At 40.7% G+C, this 24,414-nt stretch overlaps 1 protein-coding gene and 1 pseudogene across 2 annotated transcripts in view; one reads left to right on the forward strand and one right to left on the reverse strand.

The window, feature by feature from the left end:
* Nucleotides 1-24,414, forward strand: part of Lmbr1 (limb development membrane protein 1) — a 125,008-nt gene that overhangs the window by 57,492 nt on the left and 43,102 nt on the right. For both annotated transcript variants that reach the window (XM_055612725.1, XM_055612726.1), the window contains 4 exons: nucleotides 11,140-11,266; nucleotides 11,874-11,942; nucleotides 12,888-12,952; nucleotides 16,642-16,714. In XM_055612725.1, the coding sequence (XP_055468700.1) occupies nucleotides 11,140-11,266; nucleotides 11,874-11,942; nucleotides 12,888-12,952; nucleotides 16,642-16,714 (334 nt within the window). The remainder of the gene's footprint in view (nucleotides 1-11,139; nucleotides 11,267-11,873; nucleotides 11,943-12,887; nucleotides 12,953-16,641; nucleotides 16,715-24,414) is intronic.
* On the reverse strand, nucleotides 3,862-4,829 carry LOC129680881 (protein max-like; annotated as a pseudogene).

The raw sequence follows: 24,414 nt of genomic DNA on the forward strand, positions 1-24,414 counted from the left end.
ATATATATTTTTTCAGGCATAGTGAGATGCAGCTCAGATTGCTCACAGATACTGTGGTCAGGGCTGACAAAGGGCAGCATGATTGGTTATTTGCTGTGTGTTTCCTCCCCTCACCCCTGGGTGTGTGTGTTTTGTCATCCTGAATCTGCATCTCTGATTTCTTTTTATTTCTCGTTGGAGCGCTATTGGATAAAGATCTGGGATGTGGTAGTCATATAATTCCATACTAACCTTTGTATTCTGTCTTTGTTTCTGGCTCAGAAAAGATTCATGTCTCCTACTGAATCGCCTCAGATTTCTTCTTCAAAGATGGGCACAGGGTTTTCTCCATCTCTTTACCTTTTTTATACCCTTGGACTCTCTTGACCTTACTGCCTTCTTGTCACATGCCTTTAATCCTAACACTTGGGAGGCAGAGGCTGTCTCTGTGAGTTCAAGGTCAGCCTGGTCTACAAAGTGAGTCTAAGACAGACAGCCAATGCTACACAGAGAAACCCTGTCTCAAAAAAACAACAAAAAAGTATTTTTAATCTACTCATAACTGCTGAGACTCCAAAGTGGCACTATAGTTCAAGTCCTTCCTGAGTGCACCTGGGCTTTAGAATCTTCATGCTTACTTTCCCTTGTTGTTGGGCTTGCTTGGACGCCCTCACAAGGCACTTGGTTTTGATTAATTCTCCTGTGCATATTGACAACTGTCTGTTTTGATTAATATTTTATTTTAGCAGACAGTGTTCGCCAATGCATAATTCTCCTGCTTCAGCCTCCTAAGTGCCAGGATTGCAAGCCTTAGGCACTACACCTGACAGATTTTAACTTAACTGTTTTAAAGAAAGCCAGCTCACCCTCAATTGGGTTTCATCGCATTCTTTGTATTTGTGCTACTATATACTGGTTACTAGTGTGAGACTATATTGTCTCCCCATTTTGGACATTTGAATAAGAATTACTCCTATATATTTGCATGCTTAGCCACCAGGGGGTGGCAGTGCTTGAGAAGGAACAGGAGGTGTGGCCTTGTTGGAGGGTGTGTGTCACTGGGGGTGGCTTTCAGGTTTCAAAAACTCAAGCCAGATCCATTGTGTCTCTCTTGACCTCTTGAGTTTCCAGATATAAAACTCTTAGCTGCTTCTCTAGCAACATGTCTGCCTGCTTGTTGCTATGCTCTCTGCCATGAAGATAATGGACTAAACCTTTGAAACTGTAAGCAAGCCCCAATTATGTGCTTTCTCTTTTAAGAGTTGCCTTGGTCTCTTCACAGCAATAGAACACTGACTAAGACACCCACTTTAATAATTTATTTTATATACACAAATTTTCTGGTGCCAGAAAAAAAAATTGCTCAAGACTGGGAAATGGGCAAGAGAGACTGAACAAGGACATGAGTAAGGCGAGTTAACTGAGAATAGTGCACATGGCTTGTGTGGTGGAGACAAAGTTGATGCCTGCCGGGTGTGAAAAACATTTCATCTTGTTGTCCTCTGGGAAATTTTTCCAACTTCTATCTGTTACCACATTGTAGATTTCTGATGAATGTCTCTGTGTGTGTGTGTGTGCTGCAAATTTTCCGTTGACCTTGTTTTAGTGATAAGTAAACTCATATGGCTATGTGGATGAAGGATATGAGGACTGCTTCCCATATATTCCTGGGCATGGAGCCATCCATTAGAGCATGGCTAACCCACCTGGGGCCATACCCTTAAAGAAAAGGGACTCTTTTCACTCACAAGCCATGAACTGTCTATAGCCCTTCAGGAAGTTAGGGGTGGGGACTTGTGAGCCTCCCTAACCTCTCTGCTGAAATACTAACTTGCTTGATCTTGTGCAGGTAACCTTAGCTACTGTGAGTTCTTGAAGTACAGTGGCTCTGCTATGTCCAGAAGACACTGTTTTACTCCATATCACATATGTTCTACTAGTCTCACTCCTTTATGATCTTTCTTCCCACTCCCCACCAGTGGTCCCTTTCTCTTCCTGGATTCCATAAGTACTACAGATTAAACACAAAAATCTAATGATCCTAAACTAAAATTTACATAGGAGAGAGAACATATGATATTTGTCTTTCTGGATCTGAGTTGCTTCACTCAGTATGTTTTTTGTCTCTACCCATTTACCTGAAGTTTTCATAATTTCATTTTTCTTTTAGCTAATAAAATTCCACTGTATATAGGTACCACATTTTCATTATATATTTATCAATTGATGGGCATTTAGACAGTTTTCCATGTCCTGGATATTGTCAGTAGAGTAGCTATGAACTTAGCTGAATGTGTGTCTCTGAAATAGGAAATAGAGTCCTTTGAGTATATGACTATCATGTTACTGTGACAACCCTGTGAGGAGGCACCATGACCAAAATAATTTTTAAAAGATAGCATTTAATTGTGGCCTTGCTAACAGTTTTAGAGAGTTAGTCCATGATTATCATGGTAGGGCTGTAGTGGCAGGCAGATTGGCATTGCCCCATCTGCCTGCCACCTGTCTGGAGATGTAGCTGAGAACTCACATTTGATCTGCAAATTGCAAATGTGGGTTGTGGAGGGAGGGGGAGAGAGAGAGAAAATGACTAACAGACTTTGATTGACTGGGTCTGGTAGTGTGCCTTTGACACTTTAATGTGCATTCTTAGTGATATAGCTTTTCCAACAAGACCACACTTCTAATCCTTCCCAAACAGTTCCTTAACTAATGGGTCCAATAAGCCTTTGGAGGCCATTCTCATTCAAGCCACCACAGTGCCAAACAATACCATTGTAGATTTCTGATGAATGTCTGTGTGTGTGTGCTGCAAATTTTCCATTGGCCTTGTTTTAGTGATAAGTAAACTCATATGGCTAAACTCATATGGTAAATCTGTTTCCTACTTTTTGAGGATTTCCATTCTGATTTTCATAGTGGTTACAGTTTGCACTCCTAAGAACAGGGCTTGAGGACTCCCTGTTTTCCACATCCTTTTTTACTTTCACTTCTTTTTTGTTTTTTTTGAATATTTGATTATTACTTTATGAATCTGTCACTTTACAATATTGACACCACCAGAAATAGGGGCACTTCATTCATACTCAAATTTTAGTAGCAGGAAACAAATATCAAAACATTATCACTGTCCCTTAATACAAAACCTCTACCCCACCTAAAACTCCCTCCCTGCCCCACCCACAAATAGTCATCCTTACCACGCCTGGGAGGTCAATTCAGTGTTGCCATCTCCTGTCCATACATACCAGGCTGGCTCTGCAGGCTTAACCAACTGAAGAGCGACACATGCCAAGGATCCTGCATATCTGACCTCGATTTCGTTTTCTACCACAAACCTCTTCAAGAATCTGGTCTTTCAACAGGAGCGATAGCTTTTCTGAAAAATAATTCTCACAAAAGAGAGGGATCAGTTCTCCCTGATCTGATGACTCCAATCAGGTCATCTTGTCAAAGCACAGCATTTCACTGATTCACAAAGTCTACCAAACACAGGTGATGGAGGACTGGGAGGAGAGCCTAGCAGGGCAGGCATCCTTCAGGCACATGTTCTGAGGGCTGAAGGAGCTGGTGGGGTGGGCAGGACACTGTACTGAGAGGTCTGGCCCGCTGTCTGTCCTCTACAGAAAGAGTTGCCAAGTTAGGGTGTTTGGTTTAAAATTTCTGCTGGGGACAGGAACCCCTGAAGGGAATACATTTAAAAATAGTGGACACAGGGAAGGAAATGAGAGCTACTGTCCAAGAGTTTCTATGCAAAAATTACAATAAAAAGAAAAGGAAAATAAACAGTCTTTTCAATGGTTTTGACTGTTCTAATGATGAACTGAAAGGAGGCTGAGATGGTGGAGACGACAGTTTTATTGCTGGCCTGCCCCGCATGGCTTAGCTGCCCTCTATCTGGAGTTTCTTCCTGCTCTGGGTACTCTTCAGGCTCAGTCTCTGAGCTGGAGTCTGAACCCCCATTGAAGGCAGAGATGGTACCACCGTTGTCATTGGTGTAGAGGCTGTTGTCTGAGGAAGGTAGTTGGTCTGCAGTCGGGCACTTGACCTTGCCTTCTACAAGGCACAGACTAAAAGGCAACCACGGGAGCATGTTACCACCTTCTAGAGATTGGAGCAACCAAGGCTTAGACTCGGGGTCTAGCCTGTTCTTAAGGGTTTGCCTGCTGGTCCCCAAGGCACAGGGTGGCTCAGAAGTCATTCCCTTCAGGTGGCTGTTCCACCTGCACATTTCCATTTCTTCCTTTTCTTTTCTCAGCTGGGCTTGGGGCCCCAGGAAACATGGCCAGTCACTGCCATACCACCCTGAAGAGAAGTGATGAGCCACTGTCCTGCATGGACCCAGCATGGAGATCAGAGTAAGAGTTCCCTGTTGGATTGAGCAGTGCAGTGAGAGAGGAGAAAGCTAGCCCAGCAATGTTAGGTTTCCTGAAGGTGTGAGGGCCCAGTGTAGCAGGAAAAGATGACAATGTACATTGGGTCAAAGAAAACTTTTTGTTTGGCTCTCACGACCAAAATCCACCTGGAATGACAAGCTGGACACTTGGAAATGAGTCACCAATACACACAGAATACCTGGACCTTTCCACAGACATCCCTACAAGCAGGCTGCTTGGTCCATTATCCAACCCAATGCTGCTGCCCACTGCCCATCCCTTGAGCTCAGTTTGAGCCTGGAGGGTCAACCCTTCATGTTATTTATTTTATGTGAGATGGTCTAACCCAGGTGGTTACTTGCATTTCCTTTTACTTGCACCTTCTGTGAGGGAGGAAGAGAAGTGAATTCCCCAGGAACAAAGAATTTGATCAGCTCTTGCTTTCTCCCTGTTGCTCCAGAAGAGCATTCTGCCACTTGAGTCCTCAATGTCTTGCTCGTGCATATGGTTTTTCCTTAGCATATACTGGATATATACTGTTGCTTGTCTAGGATTTGGGCCCAGCATGCTTTCTCTCCTTGGAGTGATGGGACTGTCTTTGATGTGGTCCCTACGTTTTCATTCCAGTGCTTTATGATGAGTCTGTTTCTTGGCATCAGTCTGTACCTCTATGTCATCGTTATTGCTCATTTCCTAGGGCCCAGGGAGCAGCCACTGCAGCCGGGGAGGAGAAGGGGTGGAGGGAATGGGGAGGTCACCAACCACAATAAACCAAGTGCCCCACATAGACACTCACACACAGACAACAAAAGGCTGACTACCACCTTCGACTTTCATTTTCCTAATCGTAGCCTGTCTGCCTGGGATAAGATCAAATCTCAAAGTAGTTTTAATTTACATTTCCCTGATGGCTAAGAATGGTGAACACTTTAAAAATATTTCTTAGCCTCTTGTTTTCCTTCTGAAAACTCTGTTCAGCTCAATAGCACCCTTTTTAATTGTTTTTTTCTTGATGTTTAGTTTTTTTCATTTAAATAGTTCCTTATACATTCTAGACTGCAGTCCTCTGTTAGATGTATAGATGGCAAAGATGTTTTCTTATTCTGTAGGCTACTTTTTCAACTAACTATTTCCTTTGCAGTACAGAAACTTTTAATTTCACTAAATTCCACTTGTTGATTATTCTTATTTCCTGGGTAACTGGAGTCTAAAGTCCTTATATGAACCAATATTCTGATGTGTACTCCATACTCTTCTTGAAGCTTCAAATCTAACATTTGATCCCTTGGGAATTGATTTGTGTGCAGGATGGAAAAGAAATATCTGGTTTCATTCTGTTTTAGATAGATACCCAGTTTCCTCAACACTGTTTGTTAAAGATGCAATCTTTTTTTTTTTCACTGTATGTTTTTTAGTATTTTTATCAAAAATCAGGTGCCTATAGGTACATGGATTTATATTAGTGTTTTTCAGTTCTATTCCATTGATCAATGTTTCTGCTTTTGTGCCAGTATCATGCTTTTTTTTTCTTTTTTCTTTTCATGGTTTTATTAGCATCTATAAATTTTATATAATAGTTTCATTATTGCATCTTTGTACATGCATCTATTCCATTTTTTATCATATTACTGTCTCATTTCCTCCCACCACTATCCACCTCCTCCTCTTCCCAGCTAGCCCCATCTACTTTCATGTCCTTTTATGCTTGTTGCCCTGTACCTGGAGTGTGCTACAGACTGAGTTTGAATCTGTACACCATCCAACTAATTTTGCCTGTGTTGATTGTGTAATTTCATTAGATAGAAGATCTAACACTGGGCTTGTCAGGCAAAACTGACTGTATGGTATAGACACAAACAGATGATTCCATGGGTAGATATTTTTGTATGCTTGGTAAAATACACAGGAAGAACACTAATGAACTAGATTGTTCCTTAAGTGTTTTTTTTTCCCCCCACATATCCTTGCATTCTGTTTTATTCTTGATAAGGTTATATTCTGCCTTAATGTCAAACCCAGGGAGCTCAATACAAAGAGCTAACATGACCAAAGAAATAAAACGCTGAGAAGTATTAACTCACTGTCTGCCAACCCACTTCTCCCATGCATTGTCGAGCTCCATGGAGATAATAGCTTTGACCTCTTCAGCTCAGAGACCATTTTGGAACTACTTAGCTCATACTGTTCTTTAATATGCCCATTTTGGGACATTATTTCGTAATGTTTTGTGCGAGAGAAATTGGGTTTCATTTTATACCAACTCTAGCTTGTTTTTTTTTTTCCCTCTTAGATTTTCTGTGGTTCTGTTTCTATTTTAGCTTCCATTGCATCTGTTTTTTTAAATTTATTTTTAAAAATTTATTACAGTTTATTCACTTTGTATAGCTGTAGCCTCCTCCCTCATCTCCTTCCTTGTCCCCTCCCTTTTCTCCTCCCATGCCCCTCCCACAGTCCACTGATAGGAGAAGTCCTCCTCTCCTTCCATCTGACCCTAGCCTATCAGGACTGACTGCATTGTCTTCCTCTGTGGCCTGGTAAGGCTGCCCCCACTCCCATCCCCTCAGGGGGAGGTGCTCAAAGAGCCACCCACTGAGTTCATGTCAGACACAGCCCCTGTTCCCCTTATTAGGGTACTCACTTGGACACTGAGCTGCCATGGGCTACATCTGTGCAGGGGTTCTAGGTTATCTCCATGAATGGTCCTTGGTTGGAGTATCAGTCTCAGAAAAGACCCCTGTGCCCAGATTTTTGGTTCTGTTGCTCTCCTTGTGGAGCTCCTGTTCCCTCTAGGTCTTTCTATCTCTTCCTTCTTTCATAAGATTCCATGAACTCTGCTCAAAGTTTGGTTATGAGTCTCAGCATCTGCTTTGATACCTTGCTGGGTGGAGTCTTTCAGAGGCCCTCTGTGGTAGGCTCCTGTCTTGTTCCCTGTTTTCTCCCTCTTACGATGTCTATCCCATTTGCTTTTCTGAATGAGGATTGATCATCTTATCCAGGGTCCTCTTTCTTGCTTAGCTTCTTTAGGTGTACAGATTTTAGTATGATTATCCTATATTATATATCTAATATCTACTTATAAGTGAGTATATATCATGTGTGTCTTTCTGCTTCTGAGATATCTCACACAGGAGGATCTTTTCTAGTTCTCACCATTGGACTGAAAATTTCATGATTTCCTTGTTTTTAATTGCTGCATAGTATTCCATTGTGTAAACGTACCACAATTTCTGTATCCATTCCTCAATTTAGGAACATCTGGGTTGTTGCCAGGTTCTGGTCCTTACAAATAAAGCTGCTATGAACATGGTTGAGCAAATGTCCTTGTTGTATACTTGAGCATCTTTTGGATATATGCTTAGGAGTGGTGTAGCTGGATCTTGAGGTAGCGCTATTCCTAATTGTCTGAGAAAGCGCCATATTGATTTCCAAAGTGGTTGTACAAGTTTACATTGTGGTGGCTCTACAGTATAACTTGAGATCAGCCAGCATTGTTTTTATTATTCAAGATTGTTTTGGCTATTGTTTCTGTATGAATTTTAAGGTCGTTTTTTCAATGTCTATGAAATATTTGCACTGGAAATATGATTGGGATTGCATTGAATCTGTAGATGTTTTTGGTAGGATGGCTATTTTCATGATATTAATTCTACCAGGTTCAGGGAATTAAAAAAAAATTTTCTGGTGTCTTAGTTTCTTTCTTCAGTGTTTTAAAATTTTCACTGTATAGGTCTTTGAATTCCTTGGTTAGGTGAATTTTTTGATGCTATTGTGAATGGGATTGTCTTTTTGGTTTCTTTCTCAGTCTGTCATTGGTGTATAGGAAAGCTATTGGTGTGGCTTTATGTTAATTTTGTACCATGGCACTTTGCTAAAAGTGTTTACTAGCTCTAGGAGTTTTATGATGGAGACTTTGGGGTTTCTTTGGTTAGAATCATGTCACTTGTTTGTGGCTGCAGGACCTGGTAGGAAAGGCTGTGACATTGATATTTCCAGGTGTTGACTTAAACAGCAAATAGATAATGATGCCGTTTATTGAAGTCCAAGCTACTGAAAAAAAAGACCTGATAAAGCAAATGAAACTATGATTTTAGAATAAAGCTTAGGGCACCTTTGTGATGATACCGAAGGGTTTATGGATCTTGGCCATAGTAGGATTATCTAGCTTACAGTGTTCCTTTTAGTGTTGTTGGCTATGTGACAAGGTCTGGTAGATTTAAAGAGAACTGAGCATTTTGCTAGCTGAGCCGCTGTCCTCAAGTTGCAGGGGAACAGCCACTTTGGGGATAATGCTGGCACCTTGTGGCCCCTTGGTAATCTTGATGTGTATTTATATTTCAGAAGCTCTCACAGAGACTGTGAGAAGATTGGCAGTGTGAAATTGAGCTGTGGGATTTAAAGGAATAAAAATGGACAGAAATTGAGGTGTAGAAGAGCAACTGAGGGAGTCAGAGGCCACGCAGGAAGAGGTGGTGTCAGTTGTAGCTGTGAGGAGGAAGAGGATGAAACATTTATCAGACCCCGTGGGATAACTATAGGTAGTCAGCGCTCAGTGTACAGATTGTCTAGGCACAATGCAGGCCCAGTTCAGGGTGCAGCAGAGTTTTTTCGTGCTTCTGAACACTTCCTTAGGATGAACAAGCAAGACTAACCCCCTGATGGGGAGTATTTGAGCAGTCTGGTGGAAGTCAAGGACAAGGACTTCACACAGTCCTGCTACCATATCATACTGTGGGTCTCCTCAGAGTCTAGGTAAGAACAGATTTCTGGAAGGATTGGAGGGGACAGGAAATGAAGATTATCTGTCAAAATGTGAAACATTTGTTCATAAGGCTCTTCGTAGTTTGTTTTTTGAAATAAAGTTAGCATGGAGTGTCTGTTTATTTGGAAGTTTTAAAAATACTTACCCTAGCTCCGTGGTGAGTGATTGCCCAGCATGTGTGAGGCCCTATGCATGAGGCCATTAGTTCAACCTTTTAGCATTGCAATAAATAAATAAATAAATAAATAAATAAATAAATAAATAAATAAATAAATAGATGAATAAATAAATAAATATTTTATTTCTTTATTATGAAAAAAAATACAATATATTTTGATATTTTCTTGCTTCACCAGTTCCACCCAGATCCTTTCTACATCTCTACCTATACTGCTTTATGTTTGTTTTCCCTATCTTTCAAACAAAACAACAAACAAAAACCCCACAAGAAACAAAATCCAGAAAAACCAAGAAACAAAACTGTCCACGAAAACACAAAAATGAAAGTCAAAACAAACAAGCAAAGCCAAAAATGCCCAAACAAATCAAAATGAAACCAAAAGCCCATAAAAATACTATTGAGTCTGTTTTGTGTTAGCCAACTACTCCTAGGCATGGGGCCTTCCCTGAAGTATGGTTGATATATCTGGTGAGACTTCATTGGAGAAAATGAATTTCCTCTTTGCCAGAGTGTATCAATTGCAAGCAGTATTTTGGTTGTAGGTGGGGCCGATGTTATAATCAATTTTCTTGATACAGAATCTCATTATGTAACTCAGGTTGGCCTTGAACTTACCATATATCCTTTGAGTGAACTGACACATCTTAGCAAGTATTTAAAGCCTGCATAGGACTGTGGCACTTTTGAAGGATAGGTAGGAAACAAAAACACTTTACCCCTGATATCAGCACACTGAGCTGAGGCATTACTTCAGTGTCATGTGTTCAGAATTGTGGAGATGTGATGTCAGTGTTAGCAAAGATCAGGCAAATTGAGATGTTTTTGGGTCTTTGAAACTTAGATCTTTAAACCATTCTCAGTATGAAATAGACAAATGCACGATTCCTGAGAAATAGGCATACTTACAGTTTGCTGCTAGAAGTTAGAGGCATAAAACAGGGATGTGTAAATCTTTGAACTTGTAACAGAAACAATCATTTGGTGACTTTAGGAGTAAGAGGTTTTCTAGCGTTGTCTAGCAGTTTCCAAGTTGACAAGTCTGGTCTTTCAGTCTGAATTTTAAAACTAAAACGGTTTTACTTTTAAAATATGCATAATTCTTCCTTATTGTAGTCAAGCCTCATAAACTAGAAGAATTTCCATTTTATATGAAAAACGAATGCAATATATGTGGTGTACTGTCTGTGTTCTTGGTGTTGCTGTCCAGCAGGCAGTTCTCCAGTTGGCCACTAGAGGACTCCAGAGGCTGCTAGGTGCCCTTCCTGATCTGGTGGAGGATGTCAGTGCTCTAGCCCAGTGTCCCCAATGTGTGTCAGCCTGGCAATCCTTACTTAGAAGCACAGATGTAAATCCACAAACGTACTGGGAAGTACTAGAAAATAATAAAAATGTTGATGCAAAATGCTGGAGTGATTAATTTTGTTGTGTTTTATTCCAAGTTTAATATTTTTTAAAAATATAACTTTGAGGGGCTGGAGAGATGGCTCAGTAAAAAAAAAAAAAGCACTGGCTGTTCCAGAGGACCCTGGTTCAATTCCAGCACCCACATGGCTGCTCACACCTGACTGTAATTTCAGTACCAGGGCTTCTGAAAACCTCACACAGACATACATGCAGGCAAAACACAAATGAACATAAAATAAATATAAATTTAAAAATACTAAAAAATATAATTTTGAAAAGTCACTCTAAACACAAACCATAAACATTTAGGGCTTTCTCTATTTATTTAAAAACATAATATAAACTTATTCAGTTTATACCCTCCCAAAGGATGGTTTTATGCTTTTATTGCTCATGAGATGCTATAAAAGTATTAAAATGCTTTGCTGTTGTGTTTTAAGGGAATCCGAGCCCGCGTTTTGGAAACTCTGGTCATGCTGCTGCTGCTTGCATTGCTGATTCTTGGGATAGTGTGGGTGGCATCCGCCCTGATTGACAGTGATGCTGCCAGTATGGAGTCTCTATATGGTACCTGATTGTTGTTTTAGCTAGTTTCTATCATGGCCCTTATTTGGGATACAATTGTATACCTTTTTTTTTGTTTGTTTGTTTTTTGAGATAAAATTTCTCTGTGTAACAGCCTTGTCTGTCATGGAACTTGTTTTATAAACAAGGCTGGTCTCAAACTCACAAGAAATCTGCCTGCCTCTTCATCCAGAGTACTAGGATTGAGGCGTGTGCCACCATACCTGGCAGAATTAAAAAACTTAAGTATTTATTTTTGTGCTTAACTCTGTTAATTTACATAATTTAGATATCTTTAGAGATACTCAAGCAAAGCAATGAATATTCATTTTTTTCAGAAGACTAAGAAGTTTTCCATATATTTTATTATTAATTGGTTTCTGTTCTTAAAATTCCATGAAACATTATCTCCTTTTGAAACAGATTTTTCAAAAGAATTAAGAATTTTTTTTTACTTTAGATCTTTTTATTCTGTAATTTAGAAATTAGACTGTTTAATATAGTCAAATAGGCAGTTAAAATGTTTATCATATTACTGCTTATTAAGTAGAATGTAGACTATTTTAATGTGCTTCACTTACACTTACTGAATGCTTTGATGTCTTCACAGATCTCTGGGAGTTCTACTTGCCCTATTTATACTCCTGCATTTCACTGATGGGGTGTTTGCTGCTTCTCTGTAAGTATTCTTCAATATGATGCTGACAGTGAAGTTGTCTTGTCCCCTGAAAATTTTCTGATGAAATTCCTTAATAATGGAGACTGTTTTTGAGTTGACGCTAACTTTTAAAAAAATTATTATTCCAGATAAATTTTAACAAGCAGAACTTTGACTGACTGGGTGCTTTTGCTCACCGAGGAAAGCCTTTTGCACTGGGTTAAAGACACGTGTGCACGTACACATCATGTACCACAAAGCTTTTTTTTTTCTTCTTCGAGACAGAGCTTCTCTGTGTGGCCATGGCTGTCCTGACTCACTTTGTAATACAGGCTGGCCTTGAACTCAGAGATCTTCCTGCCTCTTGCCTCCCTGAGTGCTGGGATTAAAGGTGCGCGCCAGCACAGCCTTGCTCACAAAACTTTTAACATGTACCCCAGGCACTTCCACCCCATGTACACATTCTTTCCAGCTACCGCTAGCCCAGGTATAACACTGGGAAAGAAGAAAATTCTGTTTGATGAATTTATAGTTTTTATTTCAGAATTGTTTGGTTTTCCTGAAGATATCACGCTGTATCTCAGGGAGAGTGTAAGTTGTCAAATATAGTTCAAAGGGCTTGTAACTAGTTGTCACTTTTAGATACTCTTTTCTGGCTCATTGTTCCAACAGATGAAATGTTGTGTGTCCTTTTCCAGGGTCTATTTGTTTTAAACAAGAGTGTTTATCCTTTAGGATCTTGACTATTGTAGCCTTCTTTCATTTTCCCATTTCATGTGGTGTGCCTGGCCTCCTCACAATGCCTTTGTCTTCACTGGGGAGGTGAAGGACCTTCTGAGCAGCTGGAGAAGCAAAGCTGGGGTTGCAACTCTACTACCTTGCGCTTAGGTTGATTTCCCTGCTTACTGGTAGCCTGTCTCTGAGTGGTGAGGACCTCTTTTCTCACCAGTGATTTTATTTCTGCAGTATGTACCCCAGTTGGCCTTTCGCGTATGTTCACAGTGGTGGGTCAGTTGCTGGTGAAGCCAGCGGTAAGTATTTTATTTGTGTTTGCTAAATACTTGTATTTTCATATTTGATTATGTAATGAAGACTTAAAAATTAAGGACAATATTTTTGTTGGTTTATAATTCATGTTTTTAATTTTTAAACAATCTTTTAATCTTTGGAAACAAAATCTGTTTTTTCTTTTTAAAGTACTAACTATATGCACTTAAGTAAAAGTTTGTATAGAAAATTTCAAGGCAAACTTCACAGGTATCTGTAAGTATTTTGTGTGTTCGTTGCCCTGCATCCAACAGTAATTTTATCTGTTTCAAAATCGATTACATAGCTGTCAGAGTGTGGATGCCTTCGACTCTAGGGTGTGAGAGGCCTAGGGATTGTGAGCTCAAGTCTATTTGGGCCACAGAGTTGAGAGTTGTGTACAGCTAAAACAAATAAACCAAACAAAGCCCTCAAACAAACACAACACAGAGACAAAACCAATACTGATAATTTCGGTGCTTTGATTTACAAACCAGTTTCTGAAAATATATACACTGTATCTTGAATTATATTTTACCTCTCAGAAATATCATATATTTATCTTAAAATGACTTTTAGTGGGTAGTGATATCATGATCTGTTCCCCTTTTGTGTTCTTTGTCAATTTTTAAAGATAATAACTTCTTAGGTATTCCTAGGAAACCTGTCATTTAAGCTCCATCCTTGGATTCTCACCTCCTGCAAACTTGAGTCTTAGCCATCTACATGTTCAGGGTTTTCTCTGTGTCATATGCTGCTCCCCTCTGCTTCTTCACAGACTGCCATAGCAGTTTGACGCTGCCTTGCTGCGGGCCACAGGGCTCTGTGCTGTCTGTTTCTGGCTTGCTTTGTCTGCAGTACTTCATGCCTGCAACAGTGCCCGGTGGTCTCCTGGAAGGAAGTTCACACATCACTGTGGTCACCATTGCACTGCATTCTTTCTCCATATTTACTGGTGTTAGTGACTTGTACCTGACCAGGGTTACCTGCTGAGCCATTTGGCCATGTGTCTGTCCTCCTTTTGTGGTGATTTCATTAAGGGAACAATACTGAGGCAATATTAAGATAGATGATCTTTCAGTAAACTCTTGTTTTTGAAATTATATTCTCTCAGTTCTTATTCAGTTACATGCTCTCATTCAGATAAGAAAGCTTATAGTCTGCTAAGCACTGCCAGCTCCCCCTCTTCACTTACAAAACCAAAGTACTTCAGGGTCACCTTTCCCCATGCTGTCTTATTAACAACACCTCCGCACCTCTAGTTGTTTTTACTTTCTTTGTTTTTCCTGATATCCAGCAACCATGCTAGTTACTGAGTAATTTTGCATCTGTCCCATGCTGGTTCTAAGTGCTGTATGTAATACTCAGCTTTATGTCATCTTGATGACAGGCCATGAGTTGGGTGATGGTAGTCTCATTTTGTAGGTAAACTGGTTTCAGTCTAGGGAAGCTGAGTAGCTGGTCACAGAGGTGTGTAAGTGCAAGTTTGAACCTGGAGCCCAGGCTCCAGACCACTATCTGTTAGTCCTCTCTAAGTTCCTCCTCATGAACTTGCTGCCTCTCTACCTCTGTGTTTGCACATGGCTTCCCATGCCGGAAGGGCCTGTTCCTCTTCCTTTAGGCTGTCAGTTAGGTCTGGTGTTCTAGTCATCAAAGACATTGGCTGAGTGTTCTTTTTCCTCAACTGGAAGTAATTTTTCCCACTGACCTTTGCTAACATTTTATTTAAGCCTCAGTTTTGCCATTTCTTTTACTGTGTGGAATTCTTACCTGGTTGCAGTCCTCATGGGATGCCCATGTCTGAGCTCCTTGTTAGTCCACAGTAGTGATGAACCAAGGCCCTGAAGGTGCTTGGAGTTTCCTTGTGAAGTGGAGCCTTTGCTTCTTAGCATATGAAGTAGTAAAGATGCTGGGATACTTAGAGGCACATGACACACATGTCTGTGATTCTCCTGTTACCATTTAGCTGTGGTTAGAATTATCAATAGTTTACACTGTAAGAGGAAAATCCTTAAAGTGTTAGATCTTAGGACAAAAAAGAAAAGAAAGAGAGAGAACATGCAAAAAAAAGACCAAACCCGGGGGTGCACTCCTGTAATCCCAGCACTCAGGGAGGCAGAGGCAGGCGGATCTCTGTGAGTTCAAGGTCAGTCTGGTCTACAGATTGAGTCTGGGATAGTCAAGGCCTCACAGAGAAACCCTGTCTTGATGGAGTAAGAGGAGAAGAAGAAGAACAGGGAAACGTGATCAACTTAAATTCAAACAGCAGAAAGTGATGAGAAATGGGACAGAGAGGAGAGTTCTAGTCTCTGTCACCTCACTGAGTAAGAGTCTTGGGTTAATCTCTCATTGGTCATCCAGTTGACCTCATTATAGACCACTCCTGCTTAGGAAACCACATGCTTTCTAGTATCTCAGTCTTGGTAAGGTTTCTGGAGAGGTCTCTTTCCCCTTCCTTTGCTTATGTGATGGTCATTCTGTGTCATTGTTTATTATCCAGTTTTCTTATTTATTTTGTTTTTATTATTTTATTAGTTCCAGTGTGGATCTGGTGGCACATCTATTCAATGGCAGCTTAGTGCCAGGCTGAAGGGGACTACAGATACTTATAAAGGATTGAAAAGCAATGGATTGCTTTATGGATGTTTTCACATGATTGTAGAGCACCTTGTCAGGTGCAATGAAACAGTTATTCCCATCCTTAACTTTACTTTCACAACTCTTCCCTTTGGATTGCTTTGCTGGAATCAGAAGCTTGGGTGGCAGAGAGCACTTCTGTCAGCTTTGCTGCTTCCACACTTCTTCAGAGCCAGGAAGACAGAATCTTCTCATAGGACAGTTATGTTAACAAAACCAGAATTGAAGTTTTAGGTTTTACTAGTTTTGAAGACAGTGAAGACACTATCTCATCCGTTGGTGATTGATGAGTGCTTTACCCCTGCTGTTATATGACATGCTATTGAATGTGTGTATATAAACATATTACTTCTCTAGGGCTTTGTCTCGGATGGATTTTATGATTCAGCTTCCAATATTCATGGAAGTACTTACTGTATCAAATTAAAAATTGGGATGTCCTATGTGTCCTATATAGTTTATAGGGCTTTTGTTTTGTTTTATTTTTTTAAATTTTGAGACAGGATCTCATTGTGTAATTCTGGCTAGCCTGGAACTTACCATGTAGATGAAGCTAGTCCATATCTGGTTGTGGATTGACTTTTGCCCAGGCCCTCTGGAAGAGCAGCCAATGTGCATAACCACTGAGCTTTCTTGCCAGTCTCCAGCTTAGAGACAAACATTGTACTGAATGATCTTTTCCTCTTAGCTCTGAAGTAATAGCTTGTGCATAAAGATATATTTGCTGTTTAAAATTCATGCACTTGTCAGCCCTTGAGAATGCTACAAAGTGTAATCCTTTAAGCCTTAAAACACCCAATTTAGATGCTCATAGATATTTTGTTATATCGAGTTTTGAAGTGTTTGGTTAGTACTAAAATAGAAAAACATAAATGTATTAAAAATAAAGTATATAAAGTATATAAAATAGACTAAAATTTCCATAAATTAAATAGTTTGGCCATTTTAATTTTGGAGTCTTAGTTATTTGAGTCACTACAATGCATGGTCTAAAAACAATAGGCCGCAGAGCCTGAAGTGTCATGTACATTATTGAGTAGTTTATCTTTCAATTTAGATTCTTGAAGACCTGGATGAACAAATTTATATGATTACCCTAGAAGAAGAAGCACTGCAGAGAAGACTTCATGGTATGTGTGTCTGTGTTACATAGTTAGACCAGGAAGAAAACTTGTTTAATTTAACAAAGACAGACTGTTAGGCTGTCTCTAACTAATAGGCTGAATTGTTTATTATATAAACAATTAAAGAGTAGAAATATTGCCCTCTCAGAGGCTTACAAGTAACAAAGGACATTCCTGATGAGGGAGGTTGTGAGAATTAGAGAGAGATGGGTGAGGGCCATAGGGCTAGCACCCTTGGAGCCAGTGGCCACGGGGGCTCAGCAGACTTCCACAATAGCTCCTTGGACATCTGTAGTTACAAGGTCTGCACACTGTACTGCCTCAGTGACTGGCCCACTTGTGTCCTTCCTGTTGAAGGTTGAATAGGTTGAGAGTTGAAAGTAAGAATAGGCTTTCTTAGGAGATCCTCAGGAGCACTGTTGGCTCAGGTGATTTTTATTCCAGCCTTAGGTTAGTCCTGCACCATTGCAACTGTTTGGGCTGCCAAGCTGCCTTGAAAGTGATTTTAAGGAAACTGCTTAATAATGCGTTTCTGTGATTGGCCACTGTGGGCTATTTCAGATGGAAAACTAATGGGCCGAATTGTTTATTATATATGTGATTCTAGGGCCAAGTTGACATTTGACCGTATTAAGGATTGTAAGCTTCTATAGTTTATTGGTTAATGTCTGTAAAGAGGAAAAAGCAAGAAGAAAAGAACATTTTATGATTTGCTCTTTTAAAGTTTAAAAAATACTTATGTATATGGGTATTGTGGTTGCGTGTATGTCTGGGCACCATGTACATGCAGTGCCTATGGATGACAGAGAGCATAGGATCCCTTGGAACTAGCGTTACAGGTGGAACTGTCATTTGGGTACTGAGAATCAAACCCAGGTCTTCCGAAAGAGCAAGCAGTGCTCTTAACCACTGAGCAATCTCTCCAGCTCCAATGATTTGCTATTTTTAGGAAAGAGTAGAAATAGGCCTATAGTATGGCAAGCCCTCCTCATGGATTTAATTAAATATGGTGTAATGTTAAATGCATTTTGTTGTAGTAATTATTTTATATTTTAAATTATAAAGCAAAAATATGTTTTACTCTTGTTCTGGGAAGAATTATAGAATAGCAAGAACATAAGACTCTAAAAATGTACTAAAGATGCTGCTTTGGGAATTGATGGTGGCATGTTACTATTGGTACGTTAGCGTGTGGGCTGTGGGGGATTATTACAGGCAGCTTTGGGATATGTGTTTTCTCCAGAGCAGTCTTATAGTACCCTGGAGAGACTCTACACTTGACGGGTGGTAAGAAGGAATTTGCTGTAAGGCTAACACTTGTTTCACCTTGAACGTGGCATGGCGTGTTGTGGCCAGCACTCTGTACTGGCATGGACTTCCCATGTCTCTTTAAATGTATTAGTGTAGCTGAAACATGGAATTCCCGACTGTGGCTTCTCCAGTGTCCTCTGACACTTGACAGTGCTTTTTGTATAAACTTTTGAGTGGTTTTGTTCTTTTTCATAAACCATTTTAATGAGGTAGCAAAGCTGTGCTTGGTACATTGTCAAAATGCCCCAAGGAAGCTGTGCTGTCCTCAGCCCGTTCCCCATCTTCTCCCTGTTTTGCATCAGATGTGGTGCAAATGAATTAGAACTGTCTGAAGATGATAAACTAGTTGATTGATGGAGAATTAAAAAAAAATAGTAAAGCATAAAAGTAAATAAGGCTTTAGTACCCAAACATGTAAGTGAGTAGGAGTGATCCACAGAGTTCTACACAGAGTTCTGAATTCCCTGTAATCCTGGCAGAACCCTGTCCCTCCTGTTCCTCACATAACCTCCTTCCCATGCTGCCTGGAGACTCAAGGCAAAGGGTGTACTTAGATGAGTTCACAGTGTCTAAACTTCTGACCCTATATTTCCAAGGGTCTTATTCTGGCTGGGTTTCTGTGTTCCTTAGCTTCTGTAACTTCTTTTTTAATTTTTTTTATTCATTACACTTTGTTCACTTTGTATCCCTCCTGTAGCTCCCTCCCTCCTCCCATCCCAATCCTTCCTTCCTCCCCCTTCTCCACACATGCCCCTCCCCAAGTCCACTGATAGGGGAGGTCTTCTTTTCCTTCCTTCTGATCCTAGTCTATTAGGTCTGTTCAGGAGTGGCTGCATTGTCTTCCTCTGTGGCCTGGTAAGGCTGCTCTACCCTCAGGGGGAGGTGATCAAAGAGCAGGCCAATCAGTTCATGTCAGAAATGGTCCCTGCAGGGTCCAAGTTAGGAGACTGCCACAGAGGGCCTCTGAAAGGCTCTGCCCTGGAGACTATCAAAGCAGATGCTGAGACTTATGGCCAATCTTTGGGCAGAGTGCAGGGAATCTTATGAAAGAAGTGAGAAATAGTAAGATCTGGAGAGGACAGGAACTCCACAAGGAGAGCAATACAACCAAAAAATCTGAGCACAGGGGTCTTTCCTGAGACTGATACTCCAACCAAGTACCATTCATGGAGATGACCTAGAACCCCTCCACAGATGTAACCCATGGCAGTTCAGTTTCCAGGTGTGTTTCATAGTAATGGGAGCAGGGACTGCCTCTGACATGAACTGATTGGCTTCTGTAACTTTTGCATGTGCTGCTTATCTGAAAATTAATTTGTTTGTGATTCTCACACCCTCACTTCTCTCTGTTCTCTCCAGCACCATTATGTCCCCACCCCCTTTGTGTGGTGGCTGTCTTGTCATAGCTTGTCTTTACTCTGAGGGTGGGTGGCACATTGTGTAGCACTGTTGTGTTCTTCCCCACATGCTATTCTTTCCTCCTCGGGGTTTGCTAGGTATCCTGCAACACTCTGACCTCTTGTGGTCCTGCCATTTCTACTACCAGGCCATTCCTGCTTCTTCTATCATAGTAGCTCCTTGTTCCTTAGAACTCTCTTTTCTGATGGCACTCTCGTGGTTCTTTATGCTTGTTACGGTCTTTTTAGCCCTCTGTTCTGGTGCTCTTTCTGTCTGTAACATCTTGGCCTTGCTCTCTACTGTGATCCAGTGCCTGCACATTTCACACTCAAGGATCTCTACTGCAAGCCAGCCCTCCTATTTCTCCAGCTCTTTTCCTGTGATATGTTTCCATAGTCCTTCAATGGAGACCCACCATGCCACTCTCTTAGTAGCCTTCATTTTATGCCCCTTGTACCCAACCTTTCTTGTCCAAGCTGTATTGCCTGGCCAGGGTTAGAAATGGAGCCTGCCTGAGTGCTGTCTCAGGCTGTTGCCTGTGTTCCGGGGTTGTGCTGTATCTGGTGAAGCCCAGGGCTTGCCTGCTCTTCCTAATGTTTGTGCTCACTCCTGATGCTGCTACCTGCACTTCCTTCCAATATGTGACCATTCTTTAAGTTTTCTTCAGAGTCTCTGGATGAGTTTTCTTTTAAATTATTATTATTATTATTTTTGACATTGTAATATAATCACATCTTTTCCCTCTTCCTTTTCCTCACTCCACATCCTTCAGGATACCCTCCTTGCTCTCTTTCAAATTCATGGATTTTTTCCCCCATTAATTGCTGTTACATATATGTATGTAGATGTATATACACATATATTTATAAATACAACCTACTCAGTATAAGTTCCTTATGTGAATGTTTTCAGGGCTAACCATTTGAGTTTGGATAACCAGTTAGTGTGTTCTTTTCTAGGGAAGACTTATTTCTCCCACTCTCAAGCACTACTTAGTTGCCTATAGTTCTTTGTGTAGTGTTGAGGCCTACTGAGCAGTAAGTAAAGAGAAGGAAATTAAAGGCACATCCTGTTATGTAGGCAGAAGTAGGGGAAGAGCAGGCGTGCAAGAGCTTTTGGGCATGGTATGGACTTTGAAAACCTCAACCTTCCTACCAACAGTGCTACACCTCCTAATTCTTTAACTAGTTCCATTCTGTAGTGACCAATTTCAAATATAGAAGCCTATAGGGGCCATTCTTATTCAAACCACACTCCTATTTACAGTAGCCTCAAAGAAGATAAAATACCCGTGAATGGATCTCACCTAGGAAGTGAAGGATATCTACAATTAAAAATTTAAACTACTCTGAAGAAAGAGCTAGAGAAAAACGCTAGAAAATTGAACAACATCCCATGCTCATGGATTGGTAGAATTAATATTGTGAAAATAACTATTTTTACTAAAGCTACTTAAAGATTCAATGAAATCCCAACAAAAATTTCCATCTCATTTTTCAAAGAAATAGAAATAACTATTTTATAGTTCATACAGAATCAAAAAAGACCTGGGATAGCCAAAACAATCCTGATCAAAAAGAACAATGCTGGAGGGATCACTATTCCAGATTTTAAGATCAATTGCAGAGCCATAGTAATACAAACAATATGGTATTGATACAGAAATAGACAAAATCCAAGATCCAAACATGAGCACATATAATTTCAGCCATTTAATATTTGACAAAGATGTCAAAAAGGTAAGCTGGAGAAAAGAAAGCATCTTTAATAAGTGGTGCTGGGGAAACTAGATGTCCACCTGCAAGAAAACCTGTATCCATAACCCTGCACAAAAATTATCTCCAAATAGAGCAAAGGACTACAGGTGAAACCTGAATTAGGGCAACTGCTGAAGGAAAACAGGAAATACCATACATGGTGTAGGTGGAGGAAAGGACTTTCTGAATAGGACTCTATCTGCTAAAGAATTAAGGCCAATGACTGACAAGTGGGACCTCATAAAACTAAAAAGCTTCTGCACACCTAAAGAAACAATCAACCAGGTTACAGACGAAACCCATGCAGTGGGAAAGAAGCTTTGCCAGCTCTACATCTGACAGAGGTTTAATATTCAGATTATATAAAAAAAATCTTAAAAACAGAGTAAAAAACCAAACTACCTATATAAAAAAAATCTTAAAAACAGAGTAAAAAACCAAACTACCTATTCAAAAAAGATGAAGGCCTTGGTCTGGGAAACAGGCCTCATTGCTTTGATTTCTGCCTCCACATGGCCTAACTGACTGCCCTAAGTCAGGCCTGTGCTGCTCCTAGAAACTACAGGCCTGGGACAGGAACAGAGGGTTCTCAGAAGAAAAACTGGCTTTCAAAATATCTTTAAAAAATGTTCATAGTTCCTAGCAATTGGGGAATTGCAAATCTTATTAACTTTGAGACTTTAATTTACCCCAATTAGAATGGCAAAGATCAACAGCACAACTGACAACAGATGCTGGACATAGTGTGGTGGAAAGGGAGCCCATTCACAGTTGGTAGGATGGCAAACCACTAAGCCATTATGGAGACCAATGGAGAGATTCTCGAAAAGCTAAAAATAAATTTACCATATGACCCAGCTCTACCACTCATTGACATATACTCAAAAGACTCAACATCCTACTCCACAGTTACTTGCTCAGCCGTGTTCATTGCTGCCCTATTCATAATAGCTGGGTGACCTTTTCTTTTCTCAGATATTCCTCACTACCTCAGTTGCTGACCTTGTTTCCTTTTTCTTGAGGAAACAGAAGCACCTGAAGAAATTTACCTGCTGCTTCCTTCCAAACTTGTCACTGTCCATTCCCTCACATGCACAACCTCATCTCTTGGCCCTGTGGCTGGCGTGGCTGTGCTCTGGCTCTGTTCCACCTTGTTCAGATGCCAGCACTTGTCCCTGTTCATTGACCCACGGACTTAGCTGCAGCCATGCTGCTCATCCCTCTGAGGTGGCTCATTTCCATTTGCATGGGATTACTGTACATTTTTTAAAAATTTTGTTTTTACATTATCCATACAAAAGTGCTCACTCCTATAGGAGGATACAACCAGCCCTGAAATGTCCAGTGAAATGAAGACAGAGGTCATGTGTGTCAGAATCTGTGATACCAACCCTTCCCTGGTCCTGCATCTGGTCTCCTTAGGGATCACTGTGCATGAAGGCCCTGGTCTGGGAAACAGGTCTCATTGCTTTGATTTCTGCCTCCACATGGCCTAACAGACTGCCCCATGTCAGGCCTGTGCTGCTCCTAGGAACGACAGTCTTTTACTGTGACTCTCATATAATATGAGACTCAGATTGCAGGATGGCTGCTGATGCTTCAATGGGGGTACCAGAAGCAGGGAAAGGAGGAGTAGGAAAGGAGGAGTAGGAAAAAGAAGAGTTGATGCTCAGAGGTACAAAGTCTTAGAAGAGTAAGTGCTATGAGCTTGAGTACTGCACAAGAACATAGTTAATAATGAAGACAAGTGCTGGCAAAGATTCAGGGAGAGAGAAACACTTGTTCAATGATGGGTCAATGCAAACTGGCGCAGCCATTATATAAATCAGTGTGGATGTTCCTTAAAAAGGTGGAAGTCGACCTGGTACATGATCCAGATATACCAGTCTTTGACATATATCCAGAGGACCCTGTATCCTACTCTAGAGATACTTGCTCATCAGTGTTCCCTCCTTCTCTATTCACAATAGCCAGGAAATAGAAACTGCCTAGATGTCCATCAATTGATGAATGGTTAATGAAAATGTGATACATTTACACAAGGGAATATTGTTTAGTTGTTAAATGTAATTATGACATTCACCAATAAATAGATGGATCTGAAAACTGTCATTTTGAGTGTGGTAACCTAGATTCAGAAAGATGAATATCACATTTTCTCTCATTTATGGATGTTAAAGATTCAAAGCTAATATCCACAAATGAGAGAAAATATATGACACACACATACCCATATATAAAATGTTTAAATGGGGCTACTAAATTCCACAGGCTAACAACCCAGTGGTAGGTTGGCTTATCTCTTTGTGAGTTTTTGGCTGGTGAAGTCCCAGAGACCCCTAAACATTACAATTTATTGCCAATGCTTTTGATTACCCTCCCTAAACTTGACACTAAGACCCATTTGCTGAAGATTCTCCGTGCATGCAGGAAGCAAGCTGGGTCAAATCTGGAAGCTTCATTCCTATTAGCTAGCTTTCATAGCACAGGAAGGTGGTACGCAAGCTACTAGTGATGAAAGTAATTATCAGTCATATCCAGCTTTGAACCCTGGCCTAACAAGACGTAATTATGATAGGGAAGTAGCTTTTCTTCCATGTTCTTGACTTTATGTTCTAGGTCTTGACTAAAGTTCCTCTTGTAGGACTTGCTATATTTGTGAGCTCAGCAAATATCAGTAATACACCACCCTCAACTCCACCTCTACTGCACACTGCCTCCCCTTACCTGCTTTATTTCTCTACAGTCCTTCCACTGTGACATGCCTGTCTCTCCACAGTGGACCTGGCTTCTAAGGGCAGGGAGCTTCGGAAGTGTTCTTCTCTGCTGTGCAAAGTACAGGCTGGGTATGTAGAATATATGTACACTGTTCATGTTCCTTGAATCAGTGGGTAGTTAAAACACAGACAGAGCTGGGTGTGGTGGCACATGCCTTGGCATAAGCCTGTAATCCCAGTACTTGGGAGGCAGAAGCAGGCAGATCTCTGTGAGTTCTCGGCTAGCCTGATCTACAAAGTGAGTTCCAGGACAGCCATGGTTACACAGAGAAACTGTGTCTCAAAAGTCAAAACAACAACAACAACAACAACAACAAAAAACAACAACAAGACAGAAAGAGAGAGAGAAGATGGAGAAGAAGAAGAAGAAGAAGAAGAAGAAGAAGAAGAAGAAGAAGAAGAAGAAGAAGAAGAAGCAGCAGCAGCAGCAGCAGCAGCAGCAGCAGCAGCAGCAGCAGCAGCA

This window comes from Psammomys obesus, unplaced genomic scaffold, assembly GCF_907164565.1.
Source record: "Psammomys obesus unplaced genomic scaffold, mPsaObe1.curated_primary_1811, whole genome shotgun sequence".
NCBI lineage: Eukaryota > Metazoa > Chordata > Mammalia > Rodentia > Muridae > Psammomys > Psammomys obesus.